The 21,316-nt window shown below is 44.1% G+C and overlaps 1 protein-coding gene and 1 long non-coding RNA gene across 4 annotated transcripts in view; one reads left to right on the forward strand and one right to left on the reverse strand.

Moving 5' to 3' along the window:
• The window catches only part of CPVL (carboxypeptidase vitellogenic like), a 118,243-nt gene that overhangs the window by 45,361 nt on the left and 51,566 nt on the right, over window positions 1–21,316 (forward strand). For both annotated transcript variants that reach the window (XM_075922148.1, XM_075922149.1), the window contains 5 exons: window positions 4,171–4,229; window positions 5,214–5,290; window positions 9,564–9,630; window positions 19,415–19,537; window positions 19,843–19,974. In XM_075922148.1, the coding sequence (XP_075778263.1) occupies window positions 4,171–4,229; window positions 5,214–5,290; window positions 9,564–9,630; window positions 19,415–19,537; window positions 19,843–19,974 (458 nt within the window). The remainder of the gene's footprint in view (window positions 1–4,170; window positions 4,230–5,213; window positions 5,291–9,563; window positions 9,631–19,414; window positions 19,538–19,842; window positions 19,975–21,316) is intronic.
• On the reverse strand, window positions 1,241–3,705 carry LOC142827310 (uncharacterized). 2 transcript variants are annotated; one of them, XR_012901975.1, is made up of 3 exons: window positions 3,569–3,705; window positions 2,387–2,561; window positions 1,241–1,866 (listed from the first exon to the last, which is right to left on the reverse strand). It is a non-coding gene; the product is annotated as an uncharacterized LOC142827310 (long non-coding RNA). The 2 variants fall into 2 exon arrangements; XR_012901974.1 differs by having other exon boundaries at window positions 2,372–2,561.

Here is a 21,316-nt window from a genome sequence, read left to right on the forward strand (position 1 = left end):
TGGGTTCAGGTTCCAGCCACTGCATCCCGGACTCCTTTTGGCGGTGGGCCACCACACGGGGCCAGTCTCCTGATCGGTATCGTTCTTACCGGAAACGCTGCCGGTACGTTTCAGGAGTTATCCCTACCTGATCTAATATGGCCTCCTTCACTTTATAGTAGTGGAACGCATCCCTCGCGGGTAACCCCCGGTACGCCATCTGGGTGGGCCCTGACAAGTGTTCTTCCGGCCATCTTGCCGCGGTGGCCACCCTTTCAAACGTCACGAAGAAGGCCTCCACGTCATCCTCTGGGCCCAACTTTGCTAATCGAATGGGCAACTGGGCCCCGCCAGCTGCGCCTTCCTCCTCTGGCAAGGGGGCTTCCCTTCTCCCTCGTTGGGCCTCCACCACCTGTTGATGTTCTGTGAGCTCTCTAACCAGCTGCCACTGTTGCTCTTGGAACTGCAACACCAGCTGTTGCACGATCTGAGTCAGCTGGTGCTGCTGCTGACGCTGGTTCTCCATCACCCATTCCAACACCTTTGCCGGCTCCATTTGGCGGTCCCCTTAAAAACACAAACCTCCACCCTTATCCTTACTCTAGAGCCACCCCGGCTCTTCTAGCGCCCCCCCCCTTCCACTCGGGGGCCAGTACCCACATTCTCCACCAGGTGTTACGGGGTACAGGGGCTCACCCCGTCCTGGGCAGTCCCGCCGCCCCGTTCACTGTCTCAGTCACTCCCGGTCTTCATTAAATGGTGTCTGGTCAACCCTCCCTTTGGTCACCCAGACGATCCCTCGAGCGAGGAGATGAGGGGGGTCCGGGCCCACCCTCTCTCCAGACCCCATCCCAGGGCCCCAAGGCGGGGATGACTAACCTCTCTCCCCCAACCTGGCTGATGGGGCACAGAGCCTCAACACATCAGCCCACGGGCTCGAGTATGCACCTGCCCTGGGCTGCTTCCTCACGCCCTCGCTCGTCCGCTCACCAGTCGGCTTGTCCCGCTGTTTCCTTGTGCCTCTCAGTCCCTTCATCCGGCGTCCTACTCCTCCTCCTCGCCTCCCCTTCCCCTCCTGACTCTGCGGTTTTTATACCTGGGGAGGGTGCCGCCCCCTCCCCTCCAGAACGCCTGCACCTGCGTTCGCCCGCGGCTCCACCCTGTCCTCCCCAGCTGTCGTCACTCACCCCCGGCATCCTCCTTGCCACCGGCATCAGTGGGGAATAGGGCTGCCCAGGGGCATCTGCAGGGCCGCCCGCTCTGAGGCTGGCAGGATGGCGTTCCTCTCCTGTTGCCCCCGTCTCTCCCAGCACGGGGGGCACTTCCCCCGTGGTGCTCGGGGCTGCGTCGGTTAAGCCGCCTGCCGAGTGGCGCGTCCCGGCTGCCCCGCCGACCGCATCTTCGGCGGCTGCGAGAAAAGCCGCACCACTTCTCCCTGCCTCGCTGGGGGACACACCCTCTGTGCGGGGTTGCCTCACCCCGTCACCCCCCGTGGTGTTCGGGGCCGCCTGCTGAGTGGCGCGTCCGAGCTGCCCCGCTGACCGCATCCTCGGCAGCAGCAGGAAAAGCTGCGCCGCTTCTCTCTGCCTCGTTGGGGGGGGGGGGGGGGCACCCTTAGTGCAGGGTTGCCTCACCCCGTCACACCCCTCCTTGGGCAAAAGCAAATGAAACTTAAAAAAAAGTAGGTTACTTTAATATTCAAAAATTTGGAATGTCATTATTATTATTATTAGGGATGTGGAAGTATAAATGTGTAAACAGTTAACTGATAAGCATGCCCTGCACTTATTGGTTAATATTCATGGTTACTCCCAGGCTCCTACCCCACTCCTGGGGAGCCAGCTGCCACCTCTGCTGCTGCCTTTGCCTCTGCCCTCCATGCTGGAGCTGTGAAATTGACATGAAAGTTTAGTGAGAGCACATCTTCCCCTTGGCTTTCCTAACCCCAACTAGGCTGCTGTCTGTAGGCTCCTTGCTCAGAGAGTCTAGCCTTCGGACTCAACCCTCCACACTGCCCTTCTTCAGTTGGTAGAAATGCTCCTGGTGAGGACACACACCACCAACAGGAGGAGTGTACTATCTCAGTAATTACTATAGTGGCTGTAAATTAATCTAATATAGTACTGTAGACATGCCTCTAGTCTCCTTCCCTGGGGTCCTCATCTAATCTCCCTTTCTTCCTCCCCAGCTCCTTAGCTAAGTCTCCCCCGCCCCTTCCTCTTCCTGGCTTCTTGTCTCAGGCTATTTGCCTAGCCTGTCTTATTTCTCCCTGCCACACTTCAGTAACTTGTACAATCTGTCTCCTATTCCTAAGCCAACTGGCTCCCAACTTCTTCCTCCTTTGCCCCTAACCCCCAGTGCAAGACTGTGCTTGGCCCTCAGTTTCTCTCACCTGTCCCAATCTTACCAGACTCCTTGTCCCAGTCTTTGCCTTTTTCTTCTCTTGCTCTGGTTTTTGCCTCCTCCAAAATGAGATTTCACTAGTGCCATCTCCTTGCTGCTTGGGTATCATCAGGGAGTTCACTTAGAACAGAGGAGAGACAGGCTCCATGCTCTCAGTTCCACTGCTTGACCCAGAACAGCTATTAAAAAAAAAAAAAAGTCCAGCTTAACCCCATATCCCTGTGCTGGAGCATGCTTAGTTGCTCTGAGGGAATGTAGCATGTGTAGTCTGGTCAACTCTAGGAGCTGAGAGCTTTGAGCAGGTCTTAGTTGCTAAAGTCTACTGAGCATGTGTTGGGAGCTGTGGGATTTTTGTAACAGAGGTGACAAAAGCCACATCCCTGACATACTTGCCAATTCCTGCCAGATTTCAAGTCCCCTGCTCTAAAATATACGGTGCTAGAGCTGGTCAAATATTAAGTTGCTAGAATTTTTCAACGTGGACAATACAACGTATTTTCCCTAGGCCTTTCCTTGGAAACAACTGAATCGGTTTTGTCTGAAACAATAGGTTCAAAAAATTGGTCTATCTTTTCTATCATCAACCTGAGGCAGACAGAGCAAGGAAATATCAGCCAAAATGGTTATTCTGGCAAAGTTCTAAGCAACTGTGGTGAGGGGTGACCAACCCTTGGAGATCCCTCAAGCCTAATTTCCTTTGATGGAGTGCCTTGATCGTCACCAAGTCACAGGGTGGCTAGACAGCCTCAATCTATACCCTTGGCATTTTTCTCAGGGTATTGTGGCCCAATGACCCCAGTCCATATGCAGGTCTCTGCCACTCAGGGTGATACGGCCCAACAGTCTAAGTCCCTATGCGCATCCCTTATACTCAGGGTAATACAGCCCAGTGGCCCAAATCCATATGCACGTTCCTGTTACTCAGGGTAGTACAGCCCAATGGGCTAAGTTCATGTGTAAGTTCCTTATATCCAGAATAATACGGCCCAACAGCCTAAGTCCATTTGCAGGGAAAACTCTCCCACGAGGGGGTATCTATGGAGGGGGTAAGACAACCCAGGTCTGGGTCCCAACCCAGGGCCCTGTTGGCAGTGGCTCGGTCCACTGCTTTCTCAGCAGGGAATCCTGCCACAACACACAGAGCTCAGGGACCAGTTCCTTGCTCTGGGCTGCTTCCCGCCGGTACCTGGTAGATGTCTTCCTCGTCGTCTCACTCTGGTTCTGCAGCTCCTCAGGTAGCACCTCTCAGCCAGGCTGTTTCTGTTTGGTCTGGCTGCGCTTCCTCCCCAGGAGCTCCTTCAGCGCCTCCTTCCCCTTCAGCAGTCAGCCCTGACTGAGCTGCTCCCAGAAACTTTTGTAGTCAGCCTCCAGTGGGAACATGCCCAGCAGGGCTGTAGAGGTGGAGCCTTCTCAGCCAGCTGGACCAAGGTCACTCTTGTCAGCTACAGTGTGGGGTTGACACACCCTGTCACAAACTGAAAATAGGGACTTATAATGAGGAACTGCCGTACAAGCTTAATGGGTGATGCTACTAGCCCCACCTGGAATATATTCGCAAAATACAGTACTTGGCTTAATTTTCTCACCAGCATATTAATATTAAGTATGATGTTTGTTTCCAACCTGAACCATTGAAATAAGCTATAGGAACATGTCTGTCTTTTTCTGCGATGGGAATGAGTAATGAGAATTTGTATATTGCTACTTGCTAGTACGTTTTGTAGCATAATCCTTTGATTACATAACTTAAGTGGTAATGACTGACAGGAATGCCTTTTCTGTTAATAGTGTATAAACGGAAGTTTCCTTGGACATCTAAATTTTCCATGCTTTACATTGACAATCCAGTAAGTACATAATATGAAAGTGTATGCATAGGTGTACTGTCTATTTTATATTGTAAAGCAGGGGTGGGGAACCTCAGGCCCTGGGGCTGGATGTGATCCCCAGCTTGCCTGGATCTGGTCCCCTTAGGTTCAGGGCCACCCCAGCATTGGTGCTCTAGCCCCCCCACTGCTCTACCGTGAGGCTGGAGCACAAAGAATCTACTAGCCTGGGAGCCCCAGGCTCTGGTGCGTGAGGGGAATGTGGGGAGTGTCTTTCTCCTTCTCAGTCAGGGGCCACATCAGTGAGAGTTTTGGGTTTTTTTTCGCTTCTCACAAGTGTGGTATGGGGCTTCCGGACTGATTTTTTTTTTTTTTTTTGTGTGGGTCAGTGGCACCCAACTCAAAAAAGGTTCCCCACCTCTGTTGTAAAGGGACAGGTGAGAGAAATGTATACCTTTAAAAAGTTGTCTTGATAATTCTACTTTCAAGCTCCATTCTGAAACTTTTTTGTGGTAATCTATTTTTTAAACATGTAGGAGAATTTGACAAATGTTAGTTGCATCACTTTATGTGATACTGGAAGACTCTTCATGCTACAGTGTGATAGGTATGGACTGTGATTTACAAATTACTAACAAAGTATAGTTAAAAGTATTTTTGGAATTTTAGAAAAGGATCAAGAATATATTGCCACTTTTTCTTATTTGCCAAGATGAAAGTTAGGGTTTGTTTTGCACCATTTGGTGAGATGACCTGCTCTGAAAACAGAACAGAGAATAAGTCTGTCTTGAGTACAGAAATAAAGTTTTTAACTTTTTAAATGCCATCATTAGTTTTAACCTAAATTACATTTTTTGGGTAAAGTATATGGTTTCTCACTCAATTCAATATTATTTTGCCACATAGTTTCCTCCTCCCCGCGCCCCTCCTCCCCCAAATATAAAGCATTAAGGAGCTAGAAGCAATTTTGTTCTCGTATCTCATGAGTTTTTGTTTCATTTTCAGGTTGGCACTGGCTTTAGTTTTACCGATGATACGGGATATGCAGTAAACCAAGATGATGTAGGAAGAGATTTATACAGGTAAATTGTGCCACCTTACTCCATTTCTTTCTTTATGTTCATTCCTGTCCATCTCTGTTTCCCGAAAGCTAGCACTGCTGACCTCTTCTGGCCAGCTTCTAAAAACATTTTAATTAATATTTACGGAAAATAATTGTATTTGTTTTATTACTAAGAATTTTTGCATAACATTAGGATTATATGTAGTGGATACACTTATAGTTCATTCTAGTTCTAGAGAGATTTGCAGCACATATGGTGAATATTGCTGAATTCCATAAACTCTCTAGGGCAGGAATGAACTTTTAAGTGCCCCTAGTTATTTGTTTCAGTAACCAGTATGTTGAACAAAATTAAAATACTAAACATTTAAGGAGACATTAGTAGAGGGGGATAGATGGGGACTCAAAACAATGAGGAAAATTGCCAGCTTCAGTGTGCTTTTGTATCTTGTGCTGAACCTTTAATGTTTAGATATAGGAAACCGGGACCATAGCAGAATTTCTTGAGCTTTCCAGAAAGTCTGTCTGTCCTTCATGCCTTGCTCCATTCCTTTGTTCTCTGTACTTTCTATAGACACTTTTGGTTAAATGTTTCCTTGATTTCGGTTAATGCTTTTTAATGGCCATTTTCTCCTCTTGCTGGTTTCTAAGTGTCAGTCTGAAAAAATAAAACAAATAAATCTCCTACCTGAAACGTCCTCTTTTTAGGCAGCCTCTTTTCCTCGTGGTTCCCAGCCCTTCCTTAGCAAACTTTTGCCAGAGGTTCCTCAGCCAGTACATATCTCTAAAGCGATCAAAGTACTGGTAAATCAAGATTTAGGTTGAGATCTGGCATTGAGAGCTGCAGCAGGAAACTCCAGTGAAGTTTTACGAACATGGGGATCTGTTTGCATAGGTTTATTGCTGGAATAGGACTTGAGAATCTTAATAACTTATTCAAAATGGGTGGCCTGCCCCTATTGCTGAGAGGTTTTTGTTGCTTGTTTGTGAGATTTGGGAAAAAAACAAAGTAAAAGTTCAATTCTCTCCTTCCACTGGTCCTTTTGCAGAACAGAATCTTTAGAAGGGCAGAATGCTCCACTGAATATCTTTATACTAAGAATATTTACTTTATCACAAAATCTGTTGAGGGATGCATGTCCGTATTCCTAAACATTAGAATTTGATCTTAGAATCATGGTTACATGGTTATAGTGGCTATTGCTACAGCGACCTAGCCACACTCAACCGGCCAAATAGCCACATGTGGCTAGTGGCTAGTGTGTTGGACACCACAGTCCTAGAGGATGCTAAGCACTTAAGCATAGGGCTTTGCTGTTCCATGCTAAAGTGCTCTGCTCAGTTGGGCCAGCGTGCTAAGTACCTGGCATGATGGAGCCTCTGCTGTCTGTCTTCTCCTCTGAAGCACCATATGTTCAGACTTACCTTTTTGTTTGTGTTACTCCCATAGTAAATAGTTTACTGGTTTAGCTGGCAGACATCTTGGCTTTAATATGGAATTCAAGAAGTAATGTCTTAAATTTTGGAACTGCTTTTTGTTAGAGATTTTTCTCTAAGATTTTGTTACAAATGCCAGCCGACCTTCTATGTGGCTATTTACTGAAGGCATGTGACACATCTCCTTTTGCATAACATATATAAAGAAAAGCTAATTCAAAGCATTCATTGTTTATAGCTGTTTTTAGTTCTTTTAGCTTCAGGCTCTCCAAGCTGAAGAATAGCTAATCAAAGGGTAGTGTAGAAAACTGATTTCAGCTGTCCCTTTTATAGGGTTCTCATTTTTCATGCATCCCACCCCCCTTTCCTGCAAGTCAGAGGCGAGAGAAAGAAAGCAAGTCTAAAAAGCTTCATAAGAAATTTGGGTCTAGTTACAGGAAACTGAGCAGAAATGGTCAGGATTTTTAGCTGCCTGTGAAATCTCAACCTTTTATTTATTTATTTTTTTAAATGTATTTTCCGGTGTTCAGACCTGCTGACAGGGGGAATAAAGGGAGAAGCTGCCCTGTGGCCCAGCGATTCAAAGGGGACCGGAGCTCTGGCCACTGCCACTGCTGTAGTACAGGAGCTGGAGCCATAGACCCCTTTGAATCACCACTAGAGCACTGTTCTGCACAGCTCTGAGGGCTGGGGAGAGGCCCAGCACTGTGGCACCTCACCGCCACCCCTTCTAACTAAGGCCCCTTCCTGTGGCACGGAGCTGCCACATCCCCCCCCTCCGCACACACACCTTGCTCTGGGGCCCCCAGTGGTTGCCAGCCATGCTGCTTGTGGTTGCCTAGTGCGTTGGTAAATTCTTTCAATCTTATAAACTTAGTAATGGACCCTTGTACCTTCAGGCTGTCTACATTGGCACCCTTTTCCGGAAAAGAGATGCTAATGAGACACTTCGGAATTGCAAATTCCGTGGGGGATTTAAATATCCCCCGTGGCATTTGCATGAACATGGCTGCCGCTTTTTTCCAGCTCGGGGTTTTGCCGGAGAAAAGCGCCAGTCTAGACGGGATCTTGCGGAAAATAAGCCCTTTTCCTTGAAAGTAGGAATAAGGGATCTTCCGGAAAAGGGCTTATTTTCTGCAAGATCCAGTCTAGACTGGCGCTTTTCTCCGGCAAAACCCCGAGCCGGAAAAAAACGGCAGCCATGTTCATGCAAATGCCGCGGGGGATATTTAAATCCCCCGCGGAATTTGCTATTCCGAAGTGTCTCATTAGCATCCCTTTTCTGGAAAGGGGTGCCAATGTAGACACAGCTCCTAAGTGTTGGTTGCCCAGTTATTGTCACAGTGGTGTCTGTAGGTTATTCTGTGACACCGCTTCAGAAAGAATCATAGAATACTAGGACTGCAAGGGACCTTGAGAGGTCATCAAGTCCAGTCTCCTGCCCCCATGGCAGGACCAAATACTGTCTAGACCATCCCTGATAGACATTTATCTAACCTACTCTTAAATATCTCCAGAGATGGGGATTCCACAACCTCCTTGGGCAATTTATTCCAGTGTTTGACCACCCTGACAGTTAGGAACTTTTTCCTAATGTCCAACCTAAACCTCCCTTGCTGCAGTTTAAGCCCATTGCTTCTTGTTCTATCCTCAGAGGCCAAGATGAACAAGTTTTCTCCCTCCTCTTTATGACACACTTTTAGATACCTGAAAACTGCTATCATGTCCCCCCTCAATCTTCTCTTTTCTAAACTAAACAAACCCAGTTCCTTCAGTCTTCCCTCATAGGTCATGTTCTCTAGACATTTAACAATTCTTCTTGCTCTTCTCTGGACCCTCTCCAATTTCTCCACATCCTTCTTGAAATGCGGTGCCCAGAACTGGACACAATATTCCAACTAAGGCCTAACCAGTGCAGAGTAGAGCGGAAGAATGATTTCTCATGTCTTGCTCACAACACTACTGTTAATGCATCCCAGAATCATGTTTGCTTTTTTAGCAACGGCATAATACTGCTGACTCATATTCAGCTTGTGGTCCACTATAACCCCTAGATCCCTTTCTGCAGTGCTACTTCCTAGACAGTTGCTTCCCATTCTGTATGTGTGAAACTGATTTTTCCTTCTTAAGTGGAGCACTTTGCATTTGTCTTTATTAAACTTCATCCTGTTTACCTCAGACCATTTCTCCAATTTGTCCAGATCATTTTGAATTATGACCCTATCCTCGAGAGCAGTCGCAACCCCTCCCAGCTTGGTATCATCTGCAAACTTAATAAGCATACTTACTATGCCAAGACAGCACCCTTCTTAGCATGGTCATAAGTCAAAGGTAGTTGCAATTTCATCTCTCTGCCTTCTTTGAAGGACTTCTTTGTTTCCTTCTACAGGACTGTTATAGCTTCATTAGTTGAAACTGTTAAAAAAGGAGTTCCACTGAGACTGAGGGAAAACAAAAGTTAGTTAAACTTTTCAAATGATACTTGAAACTCTAAATATGCTGCTTCAAAAACTTTTGCTCTTTACTCATCAATTTAAAAATGCTGTGGCCTGTGATCTTTAATTCTGCTGCTTTTTCCAGAAAATTTGTGAACACTGGGGCAAAAGATTGCTCAGTCCAGAGCAGGATATTTCACACACTCATTATAGGAAAAGTAGGGTTTTTTTTTTTAAATGTCATAGACCCTAGGGATATGAGTTTTCTAATGGAGAGTATTAATCCTGACAAACATCTTATAAAACTTTACATGGGATTCTGCTGTGTATATAGAGTAAATCTACTTTAACATATATTGCTTAATTGGAGTGAGATTAATTTCTGTGTAATCCTGATTTATACTTTTATTTATGTTTCAGTGCGCTCATCCAGTTTTTCCAGCTCTTTCCAGACTATCAGAAAAATGACTTCTATGCTACAGGAGAAGTGAGTCAGTTAACCTTTTTATTTTTTACTTTCAAGAAAACTGTCTTAATAATTCTCTGTGAGCATAAAAAATAAATCGTCATTGCTCTGACTATGCTCAGTGACAACAGAGTAGAAGCCAGTGAGCAGAATGATGTGAAGGTGGAAAGAAAACATTGACTCTTCTCAGGATAGTAGAGCAAAGTAGGAGCAGTCACTCTTTCTCATGTAAAGCTTGTATTTTTTCTTAGCAACTACAAAATATTTGAAATATACTGTAATTCTTTAGATATACCAATATCTGTTTCTTAATTTTTATACTGACATATTTCACTCTTAAGTGTGTACACTCTTCACTTTCTATTCTTATTGCTTCAGGATGAGATCAACTATAAAAAGATGTAGATCTCTCATTTGTGTGCATCCAGGGAACAGTAGTCATGTACATCTTTTTTTTAATTATGTGTATTTTTTTTCCAAGCACTGTGTTGAAAAGCAGTCTGTTAATGTGGTCTTTGTCTTGGAAGTACAGTATATGGAAACAGGTCATCAGCCTGTTTTCCCAAAGCATAATGTAGCTAACTTTTGGATGGAAAAGCTTTGGTTTATTGTTTTGATGCACACTGGGTTTATGATAGTAAGCTTAGGATCCTACAAAGATCTGATCTTTCTGACTGTAGCTTTTTCCTAGAACTCATTTTTGCGTTAATTCCATGGAAGTTTAATGGCAAACTTTGTAGCACTTTCAGCCTCTAAATTTAGTTTCCTATTTTTGCAGCAGGAACTTTTAATTGCTCCATTGAGATAAGTTTCAATCTTAATGGAAGTATCTAGTGAACTTTAATTTCAGATGATTCTTTTTGACAATCTAATGTAAAATTTTAAAATGCAGCAAAAACAACTTTGAAAATGACATGGTGGGGGGGGGTCCATGTTTAATTTCCTGTAAGGACTTTATTATAGACTTAATCCACAAATACAAATATGACTTTCCTAATTTTCAACCCTACATACTCCACAAGGGAGCTAAAAGACTTGCTCGCTTCCTTTGGTTTGTGCCTAACCAACAGAAACAGTAATTGGTATGTAGCTAACAATTCAAATGCATGAGCCAGAAAGCTAGAGCGTGAGATCACTCCCTTTAGCTGTCTGGGCTCTGCACTGCATGATAGGAGTAATTAGTAAAAACTTACTTTATCAGAGAAATGTGTAGGAGGAAGTATTATCCTGAGTCCCTATGCAGTCTGGTACCATTATGTGCTAGCTGAGTTGTTTAAAGTGTAGCCAGAAGACCAAATGTGACCTCTGGCTTTTTTTTTTTTTGGTCTTGTACTGTAACTTCAAAATTAGGCAAAAACTAAAGAACAGCAGGTTTTATTGCTGTGGAACTCAAATGGACATTTCTGTCAGTCTGTTAACAAAGAAGCAAGTATGAACCAATAGTGTGTATTTGAAGGCATGAACAGGCATAGCATGTGATGAGTTGCCGGTGCAGCACTCAGGGTATGTCTACACTACCCCACTAGTTCGAACTAGCGGGGGTAATGTAGTCATCCGCAATTGCAAATGAAGCCCGGGATTTGAATTTCCTGGGCTTCGTTTGCATGAAGCCGGCCGGCGCCATTTTTAAATGCCGGCTAGTTCGAACCCCGTGCCGCGCGGCTACACGCAGCACGGAGTAGCTAATTCGGATTAGGCTTCGTGGAATGAGGAGTACAGCTAGTTCGGATTAGGAAGCCTAATCCGAACTAGCTACTTCGTGCCGCGTGTAGCCGCGCGGCACGGGGTTCGAACTAGCTGGCATTTAAAAATGGCGCCGGCCGGCTTCATGCAAATGAAGCCCGGGAAATTCAAATCCTGGGTTTCATTTGCAATTGCGGATGACTACTAGCGGGTTTGAACTAGCGGGGTAGTGTAGACATACCCTCAGTGAGCCAAAGTTTATTTGCCTTGAGCTATGTAAACCAAACCTTATTTGTTGTTAATTATTTGTATAACTATCTATTTCTTAAGTTTTAAGCGAAGAGAATAAAATAGCTGAATGGCTAGTTCAGCTTCTAAGAGTATGTGTATAGCAGTTTCTTTGGGGCTAACTATTTTTATCTAGTAATATAAAAAATTTGTGAGCTTTTTTTCAAAAGCCTTGTCCATTTGATATATGACCCATGAAGATACATATACCATAATTTTCATTAGTGCATGCCCCTAAATTGTATGACTAGGAATGAACAAATATGTCTGTCTTCTAGTCTTTTCCTCCACCCTGACTTCCTGAAAGCACCAGCTCCTTTAATGTTGCTAAAGAGAGAAGTGTCTGATAACACAGAGCTCAAAACCAAAACCTACTTAAAAAAGAGTCCAATCTAATCTGTATTTAATTAATCTTCTGGAATTATTTTTAAATATGCTTGTGAATCACTACCTCTCTATGGCTATGATTCCCAGAAGCACTGTACAGTGCAGTTGGAATGGTGAAATACAGTGTAAGCCTACTGCAAAAGATCACCCACATAAAATTCAAAATGACTGAAATTGAGGGAGGGGAGTGGTTTGCTCTAAGAAAAAAGGCAGGGGTGATTGGGACAGCGACGTGCCTACAAAATCAGGAAAGGGTCTAAATTTTTGATATTTTTACTCTTAAACCTGAAAAGATGTATATGTTCTGCCTCAAAGCTCAAACACAAATAAAGCAGGAATCTTTTAGCCAGAGTGGAGATAAAAGTATAACAAGGTAAAAGCCTGGCTCATCTCTTGTTTGCAGAATGGAAGAGAACCAACTCCTGTCACCCTTTCCTCCTTACCTTGGTGAGTTTCCCAGCAGAACCTTCCCACTTCTTGGTGCCAGTCCCAACTCCATAACACATCTTTGTGTAGTATGTTGCTAGGGTCACAAGCTGCCCTAGCTTTACTCTGCCAATCCCTATGTTCACAGCAAGCAACTAGTCTTCCCTGCCAGCCTCTGGCTGGGGATTATACATTCCCATCATAAGAGCCATGTGAGGTCAAAGTAATAAAAACCATAGGAATCACCAAGTTGTTACTTTCAAGTAGGAAGAGAATAGATTAATAGTAATGTGGGACTCTCCCATGCTGATATTCCTATAACTCTCCACTATTCAGATATCTCTAATTGCCAACCTATGTGACAGAAGGATGGTGTGTGAATACAGATACTAATCAGGATAAGAAGCAAAGAGGTAGTCTTGAATGTTTGATCCCAAATAATTCAGATGCATCATTTTTTCATAACATATCTGGCTGAAGGCAGGTAAAATCTCTTGGTTTGGTTTTGATATACCCCCCACTATAACCCCTAGATCCCTTTTTGCAGTACTGCTTCCTAAACAGTCGCTTCCCATTCTGTATGTGTGACACAGATTGTTCCTTCCTAAGTGGAGTACTTTCATTTGTCCTTATTAAACTTTATCCTATTTACTTCAGACCATTTCTCTAGTTTGTCCAGATCATTTTGAATTATGACCCTATCCTCCAAAGCAGTTGCAATCCCTCCCTTTGGTATCATCTGCAAATTTAATAAGCGTGCTCTCTATATGCCAATATCTAAATTGCCAATATCTTATTAAACAAAATCAGTAGTACTAATGATGACCTACCAAGATAGTGTTGTGTAATGGTTTGTGATCATCTGCTAGGTATTTGTATTTAGGAGCCCTTTGCTTTGCTTTAATTAGGTGCCTAAATTAGGCACCAGAATCCATACTTTGGCCCCAGTCCATGGCTTGATGGCTGAGCATGTGAAATTCCCTTTGAGCTTGATGGGGCTGCAGGTGTTCAGTCTGTCTTGAAATGCTGCTTTTTATTTTTCTCTTTCTTGTAGGGTTTCTCTGCAGCCATTCTCACTTTAGCACCTCCCTGGTAAATCAGATCTGCAAGGGAGGTTCTTTAGAATGACTCTTCTGCTCCTTTCTCTTTGCTGGCTAAGGAAGCACTGTGTGGGATATATTTGATTGAGTTTTACATTGTTTTCAAATATGGCTCTAGGTATCTGAATGTGGGTCACTAGAGATAAAAGTTTTAACCCTGGTCTCTGACAGTGGCTATTTTCTTTCCTCAAGAAATCTGGTTACACACTTGAGGACTCTTGATTAGCTTTTGTATAGTAAGTCAGTGGCTGAGGTCACATCCCTATTACTCTGACATTGCAAAATAAACTACAGGATGGACCTCCATGGTCTGGTACCTGAGCTGTCCCGGACCAGGGAAGGTCAGTGCTCCCCTGCTGGGTGCCCCACTCCCAGGCTTCTCTCCTTGGGACTCCCTGCCCTGCCCCTGGCCCTGCTAATGCTGGGCCAGCCTGACATCCCACCCTGCTGCCCCAGGGTCTCCCCGAGTTCCTGCTGGGGACCGTTTTGCTGCTGCCAGCCCCACTGCTGCAGGGTGTTCCCTGGGGTTCCTGACTGGGGCTACTCAGCTGGCGGCAGCCCTACTGCCACTGGGGGATCCCCCGCTGGTGCCACCCAGCCACTCCTCCCCAATGTTAGGGATTCTGTGGGTTCCCCAGCCAGGGCCGCCCGCCTCCACCAGCTGTACTTCAGCTGGAGGGTTCCCTGGTGGAGGCTACCCCCTCACCCTGGCCCCGCTGCCACCAGGGATTTCCCAGGGTTCCTGACCGGGACTGCCTGGCTGCTAGCAGCCCTGCTGTAGCCGGGTGTTCCCTGGCAGGGGCAGGATACCCCACCCACCTGGCTCCGCTATTACCAGAGCTCCTCAGCCAGGGCCGGAGCAGCATGGCCACTAACTAGTCCCGCTGATGCCGGGGGTTTCCCAGTCACTGCCTGGCCCTGTTGGTACCAGGGGCTCCCCAGATGATTCCTGGCCCAGATGGGGCTGTCCAGCCCTTGTGTTGTTCCCGCCTGCGGGGCTCTTTGATCCAGCAACATCTGTGGCCTTGCCAGACGATGGCTGTTGCTGGACCAGAAAATCCCGAATTTGGGAGATTAAACTCTCTATTTTTTTTTATTCCTATGGACCACCTGGACCCTATTCCAAAAGCTGAATGTACATTAAATGCAAGCAATTATCTGTTAACTTTGAGGTTCCTAAGTGAGGAATGAGAAATCCAGTACTTCCACTGTCTATATTGTACATGTGGACTGTCTCCAGTGCTGTTACTCTTGCGACTTTATCAGCAAGCACTCAATTAACTTTAATATAGCACTGTTCCGCTATTACTCCTGATTGGCCTGGGCCTTGATTCTCTTTAATCATAGAGCTTAAGGCATCATGTAAAGAGAACATGGTTTCAAACTACTTACAGACTCTGAATTCGTTCAGAAAACTGTTTAATTTTTTATTCAGCCACTTTGATGACTTGACTTGGTAATTAAATAGAATCAGAAAGCTGAGCCTATGACAGATTGCTGTGTTGTATTAAATTTGGTTGTGCTTGCCAAGTTTTGTAATTATTGCTAGGGTCCAATTTTTAAATTCTGCACCAAAGTCTATTTTAAATTAAAACCCGCCACAAAATTCTCTTTTTATTTTGCATTGTCTTTCTATAGTAGATATGAAACCGGTAAAAACAGTGCAAAGTATGAGGTGGGGAGAGAAAGGAGTGTCATCTGAGTCAGATTTTCAACACGAGGCAGTCTGATCTATCAAATTCTTGCACGAACAGTGTTTCATGCTTATTTTTTTGCATGAGCAAATTGAGTAGCTGTATGCCTAAACTTAACAGAAGTGCAGCTTACATGAATACAGGTTGAACCTCGGTACTCCAGCACTTTCTGGTCCAGCAACATCTGTGGTCTGGCATGATTTTAGGTATCTGGATGTCCACTTGTCATGGCTGTGGCTATGTTTCCCACAGCCCCAAAAGTTTGTTTACAGCCACCAGTCTGGCTCTCAGTATTTTGTGTTGTTATTTAGTTCTAACTTACCCCTAAATGTCTTCTAAGAGCCCAGTCAGCAGGAAAGCTTTGGTAATGCTGCTAGCAGCTAGACACTATTGACCTTCTGTAGTTTGGCATTGGTGAGGTCCTCAGGGTGTTGTACTAGAGAGGTTCAACCTGTACTTCGGTTTTTCCTCATATAATTTTGAAGTTGAAGACCTTTTGAAAATGGGGCCAAATGAATTGGTGACAAGTACTTATGGGATGAGTTACTGGACTACATTCTAGTCTAGGAGTAGGCAATAATTTTTGACAGGGGGCCACTCCAAGATTTTAGAAAGTGATTGAGGGCCGCACTCTTCCATGATATTAATGGAGGAGATGCGGGGTCTGGGATGGAGGTTGGGTGCAGAAGGGAGCTTGGGGTAAGGGAGTGGGGTGCAGAAGGGAGCCTGGAGCCTGGGAGGGAGTTGGGATGAAGCAGGTGGTTGTGACCTAGGGCAGGGGACTGGAGTGCAGGGGTTTGGGATGTGACCTATGGTAGGAGAGTATTGTGATCTGGGGCAGGAGATTGGGGTGCCAGATCTGGGAGGGTGTATGGGTGTAAGAGGGGGACAGAGGGTTTTGGCATGTTGAGTGGAGGTGAACAGAGGGTTGGGGCAGGAAAGGGCTGGGGTGCCAGAAACAGGGTGTGTCCAAGAGACTTACCCTGGAAAGTCTGGAAAATTAGCTGGAAAACTAGCCTGCCTGCCTGCAGAGCTTAAAACATTTCTCAGCCAGCCAGAACTGCCTTCTTGCCTGGCCATGTGCTGAATAACTGAGCCAAGGAGAGGGGGGCGTGGTGCTTCTTGGCTGCCTGTTTTTCCAACAAGCAGCTTCCATTGGCCAGTTTCTGGTCAGAAACCAGCCAAGGGGGTTGTGCTGGGGGCGGGGTGGCTCCTGAAACTTTCCCTTTCCCCTCCAGTTTTAAAACAGAAATGGAGTCCTGCAGCTGCATTTCTGCCCAGCGCACTGGGCTGCGGGGCAAGCAGAAGAGCCTGCCTGGGGCTTTCCACTGCCTCCATGGACTGGATCTGGTGGCTTGGCAGGCTGGATGCAGCTCGCGGATCGTATTTTGCCCAAGCCTGTTCTAGTCACTGGCATTATAAAAAAAAAAGCTAAGTGCTGATTTCTGGAGACACCAGTGTGGCTTTGAACAGTCATGTCTTGCCTTAGGATGTTAGTTGCTGGTTGCTATAATTCTTTTTGATATTTAAGGGAAACTTGCCATTTTATTTTAAAAATATAATTTTAACTACTTATAAAAATTGCCAAAAACATCTAAAAATCTCATATTCTCATAGACTCATAGACTTTAAGATCAGAAGGGACTGTCATGATCATCTAGTCTGACCTCCTATGTGTTTGCAGGTCGCAACATCTTTGCAGTTTATTTTCACCAAAAGTGCTGTGTTGCCCTTTTCACAATAATGTCATAATAGAAAATAAATATATCATCTTTCAATTAGTCTTGCTTGAAAAAAGTTCAAAAAGCAGTGGGCTTAAGAGGTATAGGAAATAATGGGATAAAAGTTGAAAAGCAATTTTCATTGGGGAGAAAAACGGATGCAGAAAATCAAACTTGTGTTACTGTAACCCACACACCTACTGTCCCATGTAGTGGTGCTTAGACCACTTAGAGAGAGAGAGAATGAGTTTCCTCTGCCTTGGCTAAAAACCAGTGGGCTTTTAGTTCAAGCAGTAGAGGCTCATGCCCTAAGCTCCAGAGGTCCCAGGTTTGGTTCCACCCATAGATAGCCTAGGTGGAGGAAGGCAAAGCCTTCCCAAACTGCCAGACATAGCCAGACCCTCACTTCGCCCCCAGAATGCCTGCTGTAAGCGTTTTGGAGGCAGAGTTTTGCTGACCCCAGCACCTGCCCTCCCCATGCTCCTGGCTGGGGGGAGGGAGGAGCTGGAACTTTGTAGAGGCCTCCTTCCCCCGGGTACTGTGCTGTGCAGCCTCCTCTCTTTTTCCAGTGCTCCGGTGAGGCGGGGGATCCAAGTTGGGTTCACATGCCCCCTCACCTCTCTTCCTCCCCTCGATGCTCCGCAGAGGCTGAGGCATACTTGGCTCACTGCCCCGCCTTTCTTCCCCTCCCTGATGGTCCATGGAGGCTGGGGCATGCTCGGCGTGCTACCTCACCTCTCTTCCCCTACCCAATGCTCTGGGGAGGCTGGGGCATGCCTGGCACACTGCCCCGCCTCTCTTGCCCTCCCCAGTGCTCCAGGGAAGCTGCCCCATCTCCTCCTGGGGGCCAGGGGCACACTTGATGCACTGCCCTGCCTCCTTCCCTCTCCAGTTCTCTAGGGAGGCTGGGGCATGCTCGGTACGCTGCCCCACCTCCTCCCCTCCCTGAACCACCCCTGGTTTCGCCTGTTAATGTTACACTATAACAAGTCAACCTTCAAATGAACTACAGTCAGATGGGTGGGGAGCTTTCTGCCTGTTCCTTGTCTTGTCAGAGAGTGCTTTTAGGGCTCTTGCAAGCTATGTGCTTGTGAATATACAGTCATTCACACATACATCTCATTGAAAAGGGGATATTTAAAACAAATCCGTTAACAACATTTTAGAGAGATTCTATTGCGATTCCCTATAAATACTGCCATAATACAGTAGTAAATAATATGTGGGGACTTAAACCAGAGATTGGCTTGCTTGTTTGTTTGTTTTTTACTCTTCTCGGAACAGTGTTATTTTTCTTTTGGCGGCACAAATCTGTTTGCACACACAAGTATGTTGACAAACTCTATGGTATATAGATTATAGCTCCAGGAATCTGTCAGTAACCAATCCATCTGGCTTTTCAATAAACAAACACAATGTATTTTAGGGGTCTTCTGGATTAGAAGAAGCAATATGCTAGCTATTATGTCTGCTCCATTTAACTTTTCCTTGAAGAATATGAGTGACGTTTCATGCCAAATAGTTTGGGCGCAAACTTTGACAGTGTGGCTTTTCAGATTATAAAGCTATAAAGTTATAAATTTCTCTGTCTAGAGTTTCTCGTATTTTTTTTTTATTTCATCTCTCTCCCCCCACACCCTTTTTCTTTACTGTCTGTTTGGTCTTAAAAGTCTGAGGTGAAATCCTGGCTTTTCTGAAATAGGTGGCAAAACTCCCATTTAGTTGAATAGAGCCAAGAGTTCACCCCTGGACTTGGCCTATACCTAATTGACCAAATTGGCTTAAATATAATAATTGTAGTTAAGCTTGTTCTTAAAGTCAGACCAGGAAAATCTTGTGGTGTGGTTGTAATTATGTCTGTACGAAAATGCTTACACCAGTGTAGCTTATGCCACTTCAATGAACTCGCATATGTATTGTGTTAAACCAGTATAATTACCTCTACCTTAAAGCTTTTTATTGGCATAATTATCTTGGTTAATTAAAAAAAAATGTACTCCTGACTGACACATCTGTGCCTGTATATCAAGCTTTATGTGAAAAATGAAATAATTTATACTGATGTCTAAGTTATCTTAAACGGTCTTCTGTGTTAACATGTGTGCTAGCGTGTTACCTAACACACTGTACCAGCCCAGTCCAATGCGAGACTAAACCTGACTGGTGGCAGGCAGGAAATCATTAGCCAAACTATTTTAGGATGGGATTTCTGTGGGATTTGAATGTACATTGTCCATTATAAATATTCCCACTCCTCAGGTGACCTTTCCAACACTGATGTCTTAAATCACTCTTGATAATGAATATATTTAAACAGTATGTTCATCAAGAAAAAAATAACTGCATATCAGTGTGGGTTAGAGAATAAAAAATTGATCCTTTCAATAACTACATGAAAACAAAATAATATATTGCCAGTCTACCCAATGTAGAAATACTCAAGTTGTAATATATAATAAAGCAATAGTCTTTCAAATTTAATCACTTACCATTCCATTCTTTCCAGTCTTATGCAGGGAAGTATGTGCCTGCTATTGGATACTACATCCATACCCATAGTCCTAAAGCTAAGGTTAAGATCAACTTCAAAGGAGTTGCAATTGGTGATGGTCTCTGTGACCCTGAAATGGTAGGCTTTACATATTTTTTCTATTTTTTTTGTATATAATTAAATGGAGTGCTTTTCTCCTATTACAGTTCTATCTAGATAAACGGTATTAGTTTCCTAAATGACTTCCTAATGGTTTTAAACCTTTAATATTTGCCAAATGTTTCAGAATGTCAAGTTACTAGATTGTTTTTTTTTTTTTTTAAATTAAAATTTTACTCAGTTGAGGTCAGTGACTGATTTAGAATTTTTTAAAGGCAATATTGGAAAAGTAAAATATGCCTTCCTAACTTGTCAGCTTCCATTCTTGTGTGCCTGTCTGGTAGATGCTGGGTGGCTATGCAGAGTTCATGTACCAAATTGGCTTGGTGGATGAGAAGCAGAGGGAGTATGTCCAGCAGCAGACCGACCTGGGAGTAATTTACATCCAGCAGAAGAAGTGGATAAAAGCCTTTGAAGTACGTATGAGAGGCCCGCACATTGGACTTTAGCAATTAAAACCATCTGAACTAAGTAAGGGGTCACAAAGAAGCATAATGAAGATCAGAAGTTTGATGCTGGAGAAGGTGCCCATTGTAATGTGGTAGAGGTCGGGGTGAGGGAACGAAAGGAAGTAAAAATATCCGTAGAATTTGTTTTGGCCTCATTTAAAACAGAGAGGCTTTAGAATATATTTATACAGTCCTGTCTTTCATTAACTGTTTTGTTTCTTTAACTAAATGCTTGTATGCCTGAAGGTTTAACTTCCCCATGGAACTTAGAGAAAATGCTGTGTAGAGAGTTGCTACATATACTTGAACATGCTAGTAAACTTTATATTAAAAAATAAGGGCTGCATTTCATAGCAGTTAATCCATGTCTGCAAAGAATATTGCTTCGTGGCTCATAGCTGCCCAGGTTGCAAGATGTGGTGGCATCCAAGATGATTACTGCACACAGAAATTTTCTCTACGCGAAGTAACTCGGTTCAAGTGAATTATAGTAACTGCTCTGTGTTTTATAATCTCTGTGTTTTTAAATAGGTAACTTTTATATAGTTTAAGCATTATAATGGGAGAATATGCATCATATTTATGATGTGTGAACACAGTCCCTTTAGACACTTTCAATATACAGATAATATTTCTCACAATGTTTGCAAAATAGAATTAAAATAAGAAAATTGTTAAATTTTTAGGGAAAACATATACTTTATCTGACATCTCTCCAGAGATTGGATAAGTAGGTTGGCAGTGGATTACTTATAGGATTCTCAGACACTATAAAACTGAGGGTCATATGAGTACCTAAGATAGGTATGAACTGTAATCAGTATTTGGGCATGTAAATAGAAGTGGTTTGACAATCAAAGATGAAAACCTGCAGCTTCCTTGATTTCAGTGAGAAGGATTGCTAAACACATCTGAAAATAGCAAAATACTTTTCTATTTTGGTGAATAAATGTGAATTTAGGATCCTAGATTAGGTACTCAACTGAGAAATATTTTATTATTTAGTTACTGGAGGTTCAAATTTTGAATAATCTTTGGAAACAAGGTGCCAATTTCAAACTTGTGACTAATGGAAATTTGCTGTATCAGCATTCAGAATCTGCTAGCTTTGCTTAATATGTCCATCTCATGAATGAAGAACAGTGTGGGGAAACTGGCATAATGTCCACTAACTGCCTCTCATGCCAGAAAATATATCAAATATAAAAATTGGAACCTGTTTCTTAACCCCACAAAAATAAAATTCTTGAATCAAAATATTTATATGGATTAGGTTTCTTCAAAACCTCAGTGTATGTATTTGTCATAG

This window comes from Pelodiscus sinensis, chromosome 2, assembly GCF_049634645.1.
Source record: "Pelodiscus sinensis isolate JC-2024 chromosome 2, ASM4963464v1, whole genome shotgun sequence".
Taxonomy (NCBI): Eukaryota; Metazoa; Chordata; order Testudines; family Trionychidae; genus Pelodiscus; species Pelodiscus sinensis.